This window comes from Plectrocnemia conspersa, unplaced genomic scaffold (assembly GCF_051122295.1).
Source record: "Plectrocnemia conspersa isolate PC_06_02 unplaced genomic scaffold, ASM5112229v1 ptg000013l, whole genome shotgun sequence".
In the NCBI taxonomy this organism is placed as follows: Eukaryota; Metazoa; Arthropoda; class Insecta; order Trichoptera; family Polycentropodidae; genus Plectrocnemia; species Plectrocnemia conspersa.
In genome coordinates, this window is record NW_028277177.1 from 2,280,029 (window position 1) to 2,296,991 (window position 16,963).

Genomic DNA, 16,963 nt, shown 5'->3' on the forward strand with positions numbered 1-16,963 from the left:
GTATTAACGGTGTAACAATAAAAAACAAATATTAAAGTATCTATTTTTGCTATTATTTTAATATAAAACTATTTCACTCTGGTTATCTTACAAAAGTACATGGGACCAAAATTATAATCAACCTCCGGAACGACCAACTGTCCGTATTTGGGAGCTGCTTTTCCCATTCCAAATCTGAATAAAGCCTGTGCCAATAACATAAATTTACTGTGCATCCTGGAATTTTAAAAATATTTTAATATGAGGGTTTTTGAACAGTTGTATTACTTATTCTCTAATAATACTTACTTTATCACTCCTGAAATTCCTTTTTCTTCCCATGCTCTCTTCAAAGTCATATGTACAACTCCATCGTTTTGAATTGGACTAAACGAACAAGTGCTATACACAACACTACCTCCAACTCGACACAGCTTCAAAGCGTTACTAGAATTATATAATAAATTTGAAAATATATTTTTATGATAATCTATTTATTTATTTTGGCTCTCTAGAAAAATACAACAATTAAGTAAACAAAACACGAGTTTTGGAAGACAGTAGTTATCATCAATCACCACAATATAAAAACTTTCTTTTCAAAAGCATCGAGACACACACCTAAAAACAATACATTGTTATTGTTGTACGTATTCTTTGCAATTATCGGATGGTAGCCCACAAATGACCTGAAAGTTACGCTTTTACTAAGGGATGTAACAGAGGCACAGTTAAACAGTAGTATGATTGGTCCTAAATTGTCATTCTATTCATTCGTCCTAGTTTCATTGAAGGACAAAGTATAAAGGATCTGACATTTTGTCACAGCACCACTCACAAACTCAAAAATCTTACATAATGGACTCAAAAACCAGAGACGTCAGCGTCCCAGGAGGGGTGGGCAAAAATTGGCCAGTCAATGGTCGATTATTTTATTATTAAGATTTATGGTATTTCATTAAAAAGCAATAAAATCTTTTTATTGCTTTTGACGTGTATTTTTGACTTCTGAGAAGTGATAATTGTTTTTCTGCCCTCCTATTGACCAAAATTCAGTTTGAATACATTTTGACCAATACTATTATATGCGAAATCGATAGTAATAACAATAAGGATAGCTATCATATTTTTAAAACATAGTATAATATCGTAGTCAAACTATAGAGCGATATAGGATTTTGGATTAGACCTAATGAATGTTCTAGAAATATAATTAGTTTCAAAACTTTCATTAAGTCAACTTGGGTCTGGTTAATTTGTGTAGGTTAGGTTTGGGTTTAAACAGCAAATGAACGTTTCGCAACTGTCAAATTGAGTTTCATAGACATTTTAGAGCAGCGTATAATTTCAATAGCACCAATAAATTGAAGAATTTCACTAGTACAAATATATATCTACAATTGAAAATGTATTTGGACTTCACTAGGAAAATATAACTTCACTGAAAAATACAGATTCACTGTAATATTCAGACATTGCATGTAGATAAATAATGAAAGCATGTAAATGTATATATGTATTACTACGTATGGAAATTTCACTAGCACACAACATAAATTATATTTTTACTGGTGAAAATATAAATCTACCCGTGAAAATGTATTCCAATTTAATTTCATTGAAATGACATATTTTAAAAAATATTTTCGGGATAGATTCGACTGTTTTTTTTCTAGTTTTTCTTTAAGGGATAACCCGAAAATTTCTGGTTTAGAATCAGGGATATCATTTCAGGGATATCAGAAGAGTAGAGGATGCAAATTAGATTTGTATGATACTATAGAATGAGCGAAACAATAAAATATATTATCTTGAAATTCTTACTATAATAAGTTTGACTGTTTTTCGGCGATCTGTAGTCGTTCTTTCAGTCTCATCGGATTAAAAATGTTGTTTTCATCGTCTCTTACTGAATGCCTGTCTGTCGTGCACGGTACGTCTATTAAAATCTAAAAAAGTAACATATATTATAATATAATTATCAAAAAAAATATCATGTGATAATATAAGAATTATGTTTTAAACCTTGTCAAAACCATTATCATTGCAGTATGTTTCACCGTCATAGTTTGATACCAAAACTGTATTATCCCATCGATCACTAGTGGAGTAGTCATATAAAAATTCTTCCAACAAGCGATAAATCCTGAAATACATAAATCATTTTATAAAAATAACTTAATAATGCCACAATGCCTCCAAATTGTTTAGTTTGCTTTTGAGAATGCTTTGTCAAAAATATTATAAAAAATTCTGTTCCCTCAAATATCCTACTAAATATAGCGATATAACATAAAGATAGGACATATTCAAACAGATTAATCTTTATTTTCCTGATGAATAATATTTTACTTCGATTTTCATTGATTTATGAATAACAAAATGAGCTACGTCAAAGTTCTTATATATTCCTATTAAAAACCATAGAGAAAAAAAGTAGAGGTCTAAAATATTCAATAATAGAAACTGAAGTAAAATAAAAATAAATTTATTTATTTTTGTATATGGGATGAAACGGGTTTAAACCTTTCTTTTACTATGATATATTTTTCAAATATTGAGTACTATGAACAAAAATTTTAAGGTCATGGCACTATTATAAAGTAGTCTTTTGACTGTTGTGATAAGTCACAAAAAAACTATTAAATAAATAATATTTGACCTTTTAGTCCGTGACAAAACACTGTCGTTTGCTATGACCATTCCCGGTAACATAGTCTGAAGACATGCAAGTGTCTTTCCACCGGGAGCCGCACATAAATCTAAAACATGGTCTTCTGGCTTCAGACCGAGAGCAATCACCGGCAGAATTGAAGCGCCGTCCATTAAGAAATAATTTGAAAGACCTGTATATCAAATTAATACTGTTGAGCTATAATTTAATTAGTTAGTTAATAACAATAAAAGTTAAAATACCACTTGTTCCACGTTTAGGTCCAGGGAAGGATTTTTTATTGTCGATAACGAATGAGTAAACTTTTAAATGTTCAGGAAATTCCAGTTCTTCTTCTTCTATAATGAGTGGAAAATCTTTGCCAGCTAAAACGGTAAATTAAATGTGTAAATAAATTAGTGAATTTTATAGTATAAAAGAACATACAAATTAATCACAATATGAATCTAATCAGTGGTTCTTATTATATATTTACTTTTATAATAACTATAATAGTGTGATTCAGGTAACCATTCTTCATTTCCTAAAATTTTATTTGACGGCACAAAAGTAAACAAAGCACCCGACGCCATTCCCTGTTTCGGATCTATAATTCTTGAATAATCCATTTCAGCCTCTTTCATACTCGCAGATAATGATAATTTTTCATAACTGAAAAAACATAAGCCATATTAAAATTGTAATTAAAACTGAAACTATGTGAATATAAAACATACCTTTTACGATCAACAGGTTTATCGGCTTCGTTTATTTTTCCCATAGTGACATTGCCTAAATCCAATGCAGCTGGAGCTTCTTTACCTCCGTATAACTTTGATATATCAGCAATGGATGCTTCGCTAGCATAACTTTCTACTGCCGTATCACCTTCATCGTCATTGTAATTTTTCTTTACCGTTATATTACAATTTTCGTTAAATTTTCTTTGAATTTCGAGCAAATCCTTCAAGTCATATGCCCCTAATAATAAAAATTACAATTAACTCGTTCAAAACGGTTAAATATATAAAGACTCACCTAAAGTTTTTAAAAGTTCAACCGTTTTTTCGGTATCTCCGTAATTATTTACCAAAGCGACATATTGTTGTTTCAACAACAAAGCCTTTCGCATTGCTTTCCATCTATCACCGAAAACTGAACCGTAAAATTCATCATAATGGTGCAACGCTCGATCAGTTGGCGATGTCTTTTTACTGTTTGGTTTCTTATGAAATAAATCACAATTAAATAATAGGACAATATATATTATAATAAATTATAAGCAAGAATTAATTACCCATTTCATTTGCATTTTACTTCTTTTAGAAGTATATAACCAAGTTGTTTTAATCCCTTTCCAGCAATTGAAATACATATTTTTATTGTACTTTATATACAATTACAGTAACAAAAAATTTAGGTTATATCGTCTCATGTCAGATATGTTTGACAGATTTGGCCGTAACACTAATATTAATTAGCATGACCAATTAAATTTTGTAAGAAATTATAAATTATAATATTTTTAAGGCTCGTATTTTTCGGGTAAGAATTTTAATACAATTGTGGTCAGAATTTAATTTAAATGGCCAGAATACATTGGTTAGAACATAAACAACCAGAATAAATATGAAATGGTCTGAATTTTAATTAAATGGTAAGAATTATTTTGACAGATGGTCAGAATCAATTTTTTTCTGTTCGCAATAATGTTATCGTATAGTGTTGTTATTACTGTAAGCTGAAGATTACTACAACTGGTCGATCTGTCATTCGCATATCGGCAGTTCATTGTTATTATCATTATCAAGGTGTTTTAGGGTCAATTTGCTTGGTTGGGCTCGTAACATTGTCATATGTCAAGCGTTCGTTCGTTGCGTACTTCATACAAATAAATAGATTCGTTGAGAGTTATTCATGGGGTGTTCAATGTTCGGACCAGCGCCATTATATATTTATTATAAATAATTTATTGCATCCTTACGTTTATAAATATTATAATATTCAATATATATTTTAATAATAATAATATAATTATGACCAAGCTGCTAATAAAATTCTAGCCGAGATTTTATTTTTATCCTAACCATTTAATTTCTTGCCTATTTTAAATCTTTAAATAAAATTCTCAATCAATTGTATAATTTATTTCCATATCATAATATACATATATTACATTAAAAATAATTTAATTTTAATAATAATTCAATATTTCCACATTATTTGCTGCTAAGACATATGTTGTGTAACAATCACTATGATCTAAGCATTTAAAATCATTTACATAACGTCTTGGATGAATATCATCAGGCAAAGAAATTAGTAAATTATAACATTTATCTATGAAGGCTTTCATATTTACAGGATTTTGTGATGCGAAGAAATCTTCAAAATCATTTGCTCTCTTCAGAAGCAATATTGAATTCCGATTGATTAAATTATAAGCTACGCTAGCAATTAATATAAAATAAGGTTTGTTGCTCAGAATATGATCCCACAATATCACCCATTCGGATGATAAAAGAACTTCGCTAAAAGATGTTCTTAACATTTTCCAGGCAAAAACATCGCTCGATATATTATGTTTATAAAAATGCTTTAGCAAATGCTTATCTGTACGAGCAATGATATTTTCTACAATTGCTAAAACGTTTACCGGTGGTAACGGAGCAAAATCAAACCAGTGTTGACAATAGTTTAACAATATAGTAGCTAGTGCTTCAAAACAAAACAAAGAATCTTTATGGAACATTTTAACAAATGGAAATACAAATTCAATAATGAAATTGCAACTGCCTAACAAATTACACCAATAAGTTAAACAAGATAATGTTTTCTTGAGGCAATTTGTATACACAGTTTTGTTCAGTATAATATTATCATCAATCATTGCACAACATTGATGTAACGGTCTTTTATTGAGATCAATAAAAGCATTTCTATTATTAGGCGTATTTAATAATAACTTCCATATTGTTTTTTTATACTTGATAGGATATTCGTAATAATGTAATAAAATATTATTTAATCTAGATTTAAACAAAGGATTATTTACATCATAGATGGCTTTCTTAATACATTTTGATTGAATGCTAAATTCATCTTTATTTATGGATATTTTAGATGGTTTATCTCTTAACATATTTACAATAAACGAACTATTATATAAATGTATTACTCCAGAGCTTAATATACACACAATACATTTATGATGAAAGCTTAAATGAAAATCTTTTATATCAAAATCTGGCCATGTATATATTATAGTTGATGTATCTATATCAAAAACATGTAATAAATTATCATTTGATAGAATTATTAAATACTTTTCTGGTTCATCATTAGAGTTGTTTGATAAAAATTTCATCTTTCTTACCAATGTAAAAACTTTTAATGGAACATGATGCATTTTATGGGAGTCCATCATAATAATTACTAATCTCCTTGATTTAGCGTTTGTTACCATAATTCGGCCATTAGAAGTAAATGCGAATTTATTAGCTAATACATTTGAAGGTAATTTATTTGTCAGTTCCAAAGTGTTCCAGTTCCATGTTTTGATTGTATCATCCGCAAACGAAGCTATTATATCGTTTGAAAAAGGTATAAATTCAATTTGTTCAATAAAATTGCATCCGTCAATGATAAATTTGAAGTATATTGTTCGACTGCTCAGTTTCCATAAGATTGCTTCTGTTTCAGATGAAGTAATCATATAGTTTTCTTCATCAGAATAAATAGCTCTCTTCGGTTTTGATGTGTGGCCGTACATTTTTATGTGTTCAAACGTATTATTAGTATCAATCAATAATAACACGAATGGTTTTTCTATTGTGGTGATCAATAGAACGTTGCTTCTGAATGGATCGAATGCAAGTACTTCACATTTTATATCTAGAGGAAACTTCCAGTAATTGTGCTGTAATAAGTCGACAATGAAAATGTTACCTTTTTGATCGCAACATACTAATTTCTCATTCAGATCATCATAAGATGCTGTTTCAAATGTGATTATTTCAGTGCCATTGTTTTTGAAGAATGTTTGATGTACTTTTAGAATAAGACCGTCTTTATAGTGTTTGTTTGGTTTGAAACTAGTCTTTGTGGACATATTGGTAATGAAAGATACCGGTTAGTAGCGTTACTAACAAAATACTACGGTATCCAAAACAAACCCCGACTATAATTGCCATATTGGAAAATAACATGTCTGTTGTTAGCAAGAAATAAAAATGTATGCTTTTGAATAAGTAAACGGAGAGTAAAATAGAACAGTAGAAATTAAAATTTAATTTTATAATAATGCATATGTTTTTTTTTTCTTGATATATAAATTATTTATTAATTTACATTTAATGATTTGATTTCATAAGAAATAATTTTATTCAGTTTAATCAAGCTGATTGCTTTGAGTGTTATTAATGTGTTTAATTAGTTAATAGCAATAATAATTTCGAAGGAGAATTATTTTAAATTAAAAATTCTTAAACAAAATATTAAACAAAATATTATGAAATATGTATTTTTATTGAGATTTCCATTTTATGTTTTTGCTCGAAGTTTACACCTGTACGAAAATAAGCAAATCAATGACAGGTGAAATTATTATTATCATATTTATTGAGACTGGCAACATTGTTAGTTAAATTCCACTTATAGGTGTAAGTGTACTTTAGACGACGTTCAGTTGCTTAAACTCAAGTGTTTTTGATGATTACAAGTATTAAAAAGTATGTAGCTTGGACTTTCATTTATCATTTATTGTTGTCTAATTGATATTTACCAATATAAGTATAACTTTCTATTTAATTGATTATCGATGTAATATTTGCATAATTTTCAGTTAATTGCGATGGCAAAAGGAATATTTTTGGTAATACTCATTTGGCTGCGTGAGCAGTTTGATACTGTGGTGGATTTCTTGGCCTCTCTATACTGGGACCCCAAAAAAGAAGTACTTCCACCTTTGGATAAAAACTCTAAAATCTTACTGGAGAGTGCAACGTCTCTGGCTCAAAAGATTAGGAAGAAACAGTTAAAATCTGAGGATCTTGTTAAAATATGCGTGGAAAGGATCAAACTAGTAAGTTTTTATCAATTATTTATTATTTGATAGTAATAATGTTTGTATCTGTCTTAGATAAATCCAATAATAAATGCTGTGACTGATGAACGCTATCACAAAGCCATCGAAGAAGCTCAAGAAGTCGACAGGCAAATAAACGCAGGCATATCAGATGAAGAATTTGATAAAAAACCATTCCTTGGTAATTTATTCTTATTAATTTGCCCAAAAACTTATATTTTCGCTCGTACTAGAAGCTGTAAACAAAAATAAGTTTCCCGTACTTCTGTCTATTGCACCTCTTATACAATATATAACTTTCAATTGGCTCTCAAAGATAAGTGAATTGCATACATTTTATCTGTATTTTGGACAGCGTCCCTAGTAAAAATTAACCTTTTCAAACGTAATGAAATTTATTTGCAGAGTAACACTATCTATATCTAATTCTAAGAACAATAAAAAGTAAAAAAATTGTGCAATTCCTGTTGATTATTTTTCCATAAATATAAGTTAACTAGATTTATATGTACATATATATAAAATTACCGTTTAATTTCAGTTGTCATATTTTACATTTCAATAAGGTTACATATTTTAATTTAAAAAAAGGCACAAAATAAAAAAACAATAACTTTTAAATGATATAGATTATTATAAATATAAATGGTCAGTAACTTTGTCATAAACAGTAATATCAACAATACCAAAACTAATTTATTTTTTTATAAATTTTCATATTCATATATATATAGGCCTTTATTTATTATCTTACTTAGTATTTTAATTAAATAGTCAGTGGTTTTTATTAAAAGTGATAACAAATTTAAGCTTATTGTTTATAGCCTAATTCATTCTGTTACCAGCTTGAGATAGAACATCCAAATCGGTTACGAAATATTTTCAATGAAACATGCAGATGCTTGAGCTTTTAAGTCCAATATTTCAGTGTTTATAATTCAACTTATTTCCTGCTGAGTAAAGCAATATTACAAACATTTTTTTCTGCCTCACTTTAGTATAGCAAAATTAATAGCTGGAATGCCTTTATATATTAAGAATAGAGCATACAAAGTTGCTATCCTTACCGTAGAGTAAAGTTAATAAATAGAAGCAGTGACACATACTAAAAAAATCGTGCAAAGAAAAATCTAATAATCTAGTCTCGGTTAGTTAATTAAAAATTAATTTTAAATTTGCTATTTTTGTAAATCAGCTGCATGAAATCTTTTTCTCAAAGGATTTTTTTTTAAAGATGTGTAATAACTTTCTCTCTCAACTATAAAGCATTACCATTGCTTAATCATGAATGCCTAATAGTAAGCGATTCTCTAAAAGAGTATACATTTAAATCTATATTCTGTTGATCAAGTGATCAATTATCATTTCCATTGTATATTTCTATACCGTAGGAAAATATTTTAATTCTGCAGACAAATAAATCATATTTGTTTTTTTTTAGGTATTCCTTTTACCTCGAAAGAAAGTTTTGCTGCTTCTGGAATGATCCACTCTCTCGGTTTAGTCGAAAGGAGTACTACTCGAGCCGAAGAAGACGCTGAAGCGATCAGACTCATGAAGGCGGCCGGAGCTATCCTCGTTGCTGTTTCAAATGTACCAGAAATAAATAAATGGTATTTGAAGGTATGAATAAATTAATTTTTAGATGTTCAAAATATGATCGTAAATGAAATTTCAGGCAAGAGACTCGTAATATGGTCGTTGGTCAAACATGCAATCCGTACCACATTGGCTGTAGCGTCGGCGGATCTTCGGGAGGAGAAGCTGCTCTTGTAGCTTCAGTTTGTTCGCCTATAGGACTTGGTATGTTAACATATTAAAATACCGTTGCCTAGTATTATGTTATTATCTAATTTAACATTCAGGTTCTGATATCGGCGGCTCGACTCGTATGCCGGCTTATTATTGTGGATTATTCGGTCATTATCCAACTGCTTCTACAACAAACATGAGAGGTACTAAGTAAATATTTAATGAACATAATATTGATTCTAATCGATGCTTGTTTTGTTTAGGTGGTACTTTCCGCTCTGGTCTAGAGACCAACTCAATGGTATCAGTGGGTCCCATTGTAAAGCATAGTGTAGATTTGAAACCAATATTGAAGATATTAACAGCTGAAAAAGGCGAGCAGCTTAAGTTAGACGAACCTGTTGATCTTTCCAAATTAAACTATTATTACGTTAAAGAAACTAACGATAACAGTTGCAGTTTGGTGCAGTCGGAAGTCAAAGACGCTATGAATCAGTAATATTTATGTCAAATAGCAGTCACTGGAGATGTATTAATCTTTTGAACTTTTAGAGTAATTGAACTTTTAAAAGAAACTGTCGCACGTAATAATCCACCGGTCGAGGTAAAATGTGAGGGATTTCAATACATGTATAAGCTGTGGAGATATTGGATGTCGAGAGAGCCGCAAGATTTTCCTTATCTTCTAGGGAATATGAGGCGTCGCCCCAATGGAATCATTGAGCTTTTGAAGAAGGTATAGCTTTATAATATTTTGTTAGATGAGTACATATTATATAAATTACATTGGATCAATACATTCTAGTTAATCGGTGCTAGCGAATTCACTTTCGCCGGAATCATTGGACTTTTAGATGCACAGGTTCTTCCGCCAGTAAAAGAAGAGTGGGCTTTACCTATATATGAAAAATTAAGAAAAGAACTATTGGTATAAAAATCTAAATAATTTATCTTTTAATTTTTATTAACTATTATTGCTCTTTTATTTATTTAGGAAACTCTTGGATCGAACGGCGTGTTGATTTTCTATAGCACCACTCAAACAGCACCTTATCATTATACTCCGTTCCTTCGCCCTTTTAATTTTAGCTATTGGTGTATCTTCAACGCTTTGAAATTCCCATCAACACAGGTATTCATTCCTCATTTAATTTTTAAAGAATCGTATTTAATTAATTAAATTTCAGGTTCCCCTCGGCTTAGATAGCGAAGGTCTTCCTCTGGGAATTCAAGTAGTATCGGCACCTTACAACGATAGATTGTGCCTCGCTGTCGCTAAGCATCTTGAAGAATCATTCCAAGGATTTGTTCCTCCGTGCAATACTATCGAATAATCATTTAATTATAATGAAATGTATACTCTGTTCAATTTAACTACTTATTACATATATGGTGAAAGTAATCAATTCTCATTTATCGTTGTTCATTATATTGTAAGTGTATGTTTCGGTAGCTCAATTATGTATGTTGTTTACTGTTGTGCGTAATAGACAGAGTATATAATTTTTGTACTTAAAAACGCAATAATATTTGATATTGTTTATTGTTAATAAAACTATTTTTAAACAATTTTTAATCATTGATTTTTTAATTTGCTGGTAATAATTGCCCGACACATTCTCCAAATCCAATTCTTAATCCTTCGTCATTTTCACAGTATCCTTTCAAAGTGACTGTGTCAAAGTCTTGTAAAAACTTTCTAGATTCTCCGTTCTTCAGCATCACGGGCTTAGAGCCCATCCAGGAAAGTTCGAGCATTGAACCGAAAGAATCCGAGCTCTAAAAAAACAAAGTCATATATGTACCACATCACACAGTTTCAAGTAATAATTAGTTTATACATACATCTCCACTAATGGTTCCAGTGGCCATCAGATCACCAGGATTCACATTGCAACCAGTAACGGTATGATGAGCCAACTGTTGCTTAGAAGTCCAATAAAGAGTTTTATAATTGCTTCGGGAAATGACAGTAGAAGGTCCGTCTTTAGCTATTTAAAAATATAAATTCAACACAGTCAAATTGACAGTAGTGTTACATACAGCAGTAGCTTAAAATTTCTGCCGCATTTGCAACATGCACCAAAATTGAGCAGGTATTCTGACATTTTTTTTTAAAATTAATCGATAAATGAAAATTCGGTGTGGTGATGCATGTCTGTCGTTCCAGCCAGAGATATCATTTGTGGGGGAATTACCCTCCCCCGTAGAATTTGGTCGGAAAAATGCATGTCATTTTTATGATATAATATGAATCTTCATGAAATGGAAATATCAATAAACGAAAAATGACAAATCAATATTTGCCCCTCCCCCCTTCCCTCAAAATAATTCTAAAAAAACAGTCTCGAATCTATCTCGAAAATATTATTTAAAATATGTTATTTCTGTGAAATCATATTGGAATACATTTTCACCAATAGATAGCGGTGGGTTGCCAAATTTTTAACAACCGGTTCGCTGTTTCTTAACCTTTAAATGGTATCCCTCTCATAAAAAGATTTGAACATTGAAATATTTTACTTTAGATAATCTAAATAATAAAAACTTTGAAAAGCAAATTAAAACTTTTTAAGTTGAGAAACTTTCAGAACTTTTTTCGAGTATAAAACTTGAAGTGTCATAGAAAACTCATTTAGAATAATTAACATATGTCTATGAAACTCAATTTGACAGTTGCGAAACGTACATTTGCTGTTCAAACCCAAACCTAACCTAATGAAAGTTCTAAAACTAGTTAGAGTTTTAGAACCTTCATTATATCAAGTCCAAAACACAAATTAAGACAACCATTACATTTTCCATATTCCTCCATAGTTTGTCTGCACTTTGATATTATACTATGTTCAAAAATTTGATAACTTCTGATATGAGAGTATTAGTCAAAGTATATTCAAACCGAATTTTGGCCAATAGAAGGGCGCAAAAACAATTATTACTTCTCAGAAGTCAAAAATTCACGTCAAAAGCAAGAAAATCGTGTCGGCGCCGTCGGTAACGAGAGTTCCCACTGCGACGGGAATAATAGACGACCGTTTAAAATTGCTGCAATTTATAGACGGATATCTTTTGGTTACTCGTCCCGTTTTTTTATCTGCAAGCGGCCATTAAACAGAAAGTGCATTAAACGATCGAATAAAACATTAAAATAAATTAATTCTTTTTGATATTCTACCATTATTTTTTTTATGCAGCCATGCAAAGCAAACTTTTGACAGTTCTATAACCTTTTTTGAACTGAAGTATTTTGAAACATGTAAAGAATTCAGATTCGCTTCTACATAATCGTTTCAATAATGAGCTATTTGTTGAACTTTTGTGTTTTTTGTTTCTCTTGCGCCTTACCGATGCTCGAAGGACTGCCTTGTTAGATGTAATTTATGCTACATATTATTTTTATTGCTTTTGACGTAGATTCTAAACAAAGACCCCCTTGAATTTGACCAGAAAAATTCATGCCATTTAATGGAATAATATGAATCTTAATGAAATGGAATTTTTAAAAAACGACTAATGACTAGGCAACTTTTGCTGCCCCCCCCCCCCTGAAAACAGCTTCAATGGTGTGCTCAGTTCCAGCAAGTACACAAGCTGACGAGAAAGTGTTGAAATGGCATGAGTTCTGTAGCAGATCAGACATTGTGTAAGAAAGTATACAAGTAAGAGCCTCATTCATCCAATAGATATTTTTTTAGGTATCCATGCACTTGTCTTGCACGTGAATATAAGTAAATATATCCAAGATGAACTTACGTTTTAATTCAATCTCCAATTTAATATCAAAGTTGTAAGGATCATCGTGTTTTAAGTAATCAAAGGGCTGAGGATCTTGTTCAAAATTAGGCACAATGAATGGCTTCAAAGCATCCATGGTTACAATCCACGGAGAAATGGTCGTTCCTAAGCTCTTGGAAGTGAACGGACCTAATGGTTGATACTCCCACTTTTGAATATCTCTAGCTGAAATTATAAATTATATTCTACTTTATTCACTATCTATTCGCCTTTAGAGAAAGTATTGATAACTCACCACTCCAATCGTTCATCAAAACCATTCCAAAGATATGTTCATCGGCTTTTTGAACATCAATCCTTTCACCGAGCTTAGTTGGAGGACCTCCGACGAAAAACGCCATCTCCAATTCAATGTCCATTGTACGGCTAATATCAAAAATTGGATCACATTCTGAAAATATATAAATGTTTTAAAAGGTACATATTAAATAAATTAAATTAAATAAGCTAAATTACCTCCGAATTTAGCACCAGGAGGCAACACTTGTCCGCGAGGTCTTCGAATATTAGTTCCGGTTATAACTACGGAACTGGCACGGCCGTGATAGCCGACTGGTAAATGTTTCCTAAATATGCAATGAAAAATTAGTTGTAATGTAAAACTCTGCACAAAACCTTTAAATGTTTTTATGTAATACACTTTTAATATCAAGTTAATATAATACATAAACGAAAAATACACACTATTTATTAACTATAAAATTGTAGAAAAACAGAATACTTTCTACCAGATCAATTTTTTTTCCGCAGACATAATTTTGTATCTTTCATCTTTTATTGTATTCAAATTGAAAACGTACTTTATTATCACAATTATATTCAATCAATAAATTCATAACTGCACAAAAAAACGTTAATCTTCTTTACATAAAAAAACATATTATTAAAACTTACCAGTTTGGTAAAAGTGCATTGTCTGCGCCTCGGAACATCTTTCCAGTGTTGGTTGCGTGATGTATAGAAGAAAAAAAGTCAGTGTAATCGCCAATCGCAACTGGCATGTGCATCGTAGCATCCGATTGCTGAGCAAACACTCTGAAAATATATAATGTACTTAAAAAATATTTTATTGTACATATAAGATGCGATTTTAAAAGATATGTGCATTGAATTAAATACATTGCTCCATAAAACAATTTGTTTGTGCATTTATGTAAGGTTAATCTTCAGAAAGTTATTCATTATTCACAGTTCTGACTACTATTCGCTCGCTCGCACCTAATCTGTCCAACAGTAATGCATGAACAATTCATTTTATGGAACAATTATTTTATATATTGCTCATTTAAATTCTCTTCTACGTATAATAATAACGCTTACTTTTCAAAGAGATCTTTTTGAAGTGTTTCATTCTCTATGCGCAATAAGCATTGAATGGTTTGCCTGATTTGAGTCCATAGAGGTTTGGGAAGTGCCATCAACGCGTTCAGGTTTGGTTGCTATAAAGTAATTGTAATTATGTAAATTATAAATAAATAACTACATATACAAATAATAAATAAACGAACCTTGAAGACATCTTGTACGTGGACGAGTAAAGGACTTTCAAAAAGATGTGAAATCACATTTAAATCTAGGATCAAATCTCCAATAGCGACTCCAATGTGAGGTTCGGCCTGAAAATTTTAATTTTATAGTTTTTTAATAAAACTTTGTCACAAAAAATATAACTAAAATATTGACAAGTAAATTATCATGGCGACTTCTACAGTTTTTTCCCTAATAAGATGCGGTGATAGCCCAAAATCACATAAATAATAATAAATCAAAATCAGCTTGTATAATACATATTTTTAAACAAGTTATAAAATCTAATGGATATATATTTTGGTGCATGTGCAGAAAAAAACGGCATTTTAGTGGTCTGTCCAAAAGAAATATTAAAAAGACTGGACCATAAATTCCCAAATAAATAATGGCGATTTCAAATTATAGGTAATGAGTTTTATGAATAAGAAGCATATATTATAGTTTCTCTTGCATTTAATTCAAATACAACTATTTTTTTATGTAACACACAGGAACAATGGCCAAATATTTTTTTTTTAATAAAAATATCAAGTTTAATAAGATCACGGACATGATTTGCGCATGGAAAACATGTTTGTTCATGCAAATAATAATTCATGAACGAATTTCATATATCAGAATGAGAAAATTAAAATTTAATATTTTATGGTTTCAGGTCACTACAATACATGTTATGATTTAAAACTAATATAAAAAGCAAAGATTTACCATAGCAAAAAAAAAAATAAAGGGAAATTTTATTTTTTAACTAAATGTTTACTTACATTTTTTGAAGAAGTGAATACGCCGTAAGGAAGATTATGAATCGTAAAATCCGAATTTGCAGGTATCGCAACGAAAGACTCCATATTTTCAGATAATACAACTTTTAGAAGTTAAAACGATCTGTATCTTCAGCGACTGAGCGAGCAATAAGATGGTATTTTCACTGCGACCTGGCAAACAACTCTCGGCGTAAGCAAACATGTACTATAAAATTTAACCTTGAACATCTGACCCGCTGATGACCGCGTGGGGTAATTTATACACATGCGTTACCATGATAATTAACGAAGAAAAGGGTTTTAAGAAATGTAAATTTATAAAAGAGAAAAATGTGGATTTTTGTGTAAAAATAATTTATATTATTTTATATTTATTTCAATTAAAAATTTAACAACATTTTATAAATGTATTATAAAAGCAGTGCATTAATCGCACTTTGTTTATTTATAGCAGTTATCTATATTTTCAACAATAAACTTTAATCAATTGCTTAAGATTAAAGTAGTCACACAGTGTTACTAGTTGCTACTCAATTAAGAATTCCAAATACCTGATTTTAAGTATAAAAATTGTCATTCCTTTACTTACAAGGTTATCTAGTGATTTAAATGAATTCATATTATTCAAAACATATACATAATTATTATACATTTTTCGGTATGATTCTACAGCTGAGATTCCATATCAGATAAACAATTTAAGATCAAACAAACCTGTCTTTGTCATTCTAGAACCGACTATTACGTTTCAGTTTATATCCAAACCTAAACTTTGTTAAACAACATTGACAATACAATTTTTTAAACATAAAAATATACAATGATTTTATATTACAAGTTAAGCACATTAGGCTAAAAATGATTTTAATCACATCTTTTTTAATTAAAATATTAATAAAAGTCAAATTTAAAATGAAATATTTTAATGATTTTTGCATTGCAATGTTAAAATAAGTAACGTCAAACTATGGATCATATACAAATAAAATAAATAAATAAATTTGTGTTAAAAAAAGATTGAGAGTCACTTACCAATCTTAAGCAGAGTATAAAATAGACATTTAAAAAATGTTAAATATTGGTGAATATGCGTAGAGAGGCCGACAGATTTAAGTAATGCAAAATGTACTCAAAATGGGTCTGTTGCCTAGAGACACATTGAATGAAAAGAAGGATATATATTTTTTAAAAGTATTTTAGATAATATGATATCTGTGACTTATTTAGAATGGCAAAATAAATTCTTTTCAGTAAATACGCAGTTTGAGGTGTGTGGTTTTTTTTTAAGTTGAAGTGACAGAACGCACAATTTTTTTCTAATAGTTTTAAAGGCATAAAATGATAAACCCATAAATATCCCGTTTTACACTTCAATGGGGCAAAATAAAAAACTAATTAAAATAA

General features: G+C 29.9%; 5 protein-coding genes and 1 long non-coding RNA gene across 6 annotated transcripts in view; 2 read left to right on the forward strand and 4 right to left on the reverse strand.

Moving 5' to 3' along the window:
- LOC148226975 (uncharacterized) overlaps positions 1–16,963 on the reverse strand; it is a 135,318-nt gene that overhangs the window by 48,128 nt on the left and 70,227 nt on the right. The gene's annotated exons all lie outside the window — the stretch shown is intronic.
- The window catches only part of LOC148226978 (uncharacterized), an 86,667-nt gene that overhangs the window by 26,188 nt on the left and 43,516 nt on the right, over positions 1–16,963 (forward strand). The gene's annotated exons all lie outside the window — the stretch shown is intronic.
- Positions 32–4,101, reverse strand: l(2)10685 (5-methylcytosine rRNA methyltransferase l(2)10685). The gene is made up of 10 exons (XM_088201413.1): positions 3,930–4,101; positions 3,671–3,857; positions 3,370–3,613; positions 3,129–3,304; positions 2,896–3,018; positions 2,642–2,825; positions 2,005–2,125; positions 1,804–1,928; positions 289–426; positions 32–216 (listed from the first exon to the last, which is right to left on the reverse strand). Exons 1-10 carry the CDS (start codon positions 4,005–4,007, stop codon positions 69–71), a joined length of 1,524 nt encoding a protein of 507 aa, XP_088057539.1. The 5' UTR covers positions 4,008–4,101; the 3' UTR covers positions 32–68.
- On the reverse strand, positions 4,827–5,817 carry LOC148226981 (TBC1 domain family member 31). Its single transcript, XM_088201841.1, has one exon. The coding sequence runs from the start codon at positions 5,772–5,774 to the stop codon at positions 4,827–4,829; it is 948 nt and encodes a 315-aa protein (XP_088057967.1). The 5' UTR covers positions 5,775–5,817.
- On the forward strand, positions 7,273–11,046 carry LOC148226982 (fatty-acid amide hydrolase 2). The gene is made up of 11 exons (XM_088201167.1): positions 7,273–7,362; positions 7,476–7,715; positions 7,773–7,899; positions 9,160–9,331; positions 9,397–9,521; positions 9,584–9,673; positions 9,734–9,965; positions 10,023–10,206; positions 10,276–10,398; positions 10,465–10,602; positions 10,658–11,046. The coding sequence occupies exons 2-11, from the start codon at positions 7,485–7,487 to the stop codon at positions 10,802–10,804; spliced, it is 1,569 nt and encodes a 522-aa protein (XP_088057293.1). The 5' UTR covers positions 7,273–7,362; positions 7,476–7,484; the 3' UTR covers positions 10,805–11,046.
- Faa (fumarylacetoacetate hydrolase) lies at positions 10,995–15,746 on the reverse strand. The gene is made up of 9 exons (XM_088201168.1): positions 15,560–15,746; positions 14,774–14,881; positions 14,586–14,704; positions 14,160–14,300; positions 13,722–13,831; positions 13,501–13,656; positions 13,224–13,430; positions 11,316–11,461; positions 10,995–11,249 (listed from the first exon to the last, which is right to left on the reverse strand). Exons 1-9 carry the CDS (start codon positions 15,641–15,643, stop codon positions 11,058–11,060), a joined length of 1,263 nt encoding a protein of 420 aa, XP_088057294.1. The 5' UTR covers positions 15,644–15,746; the 3' UTR covers positions 10,995–11,057.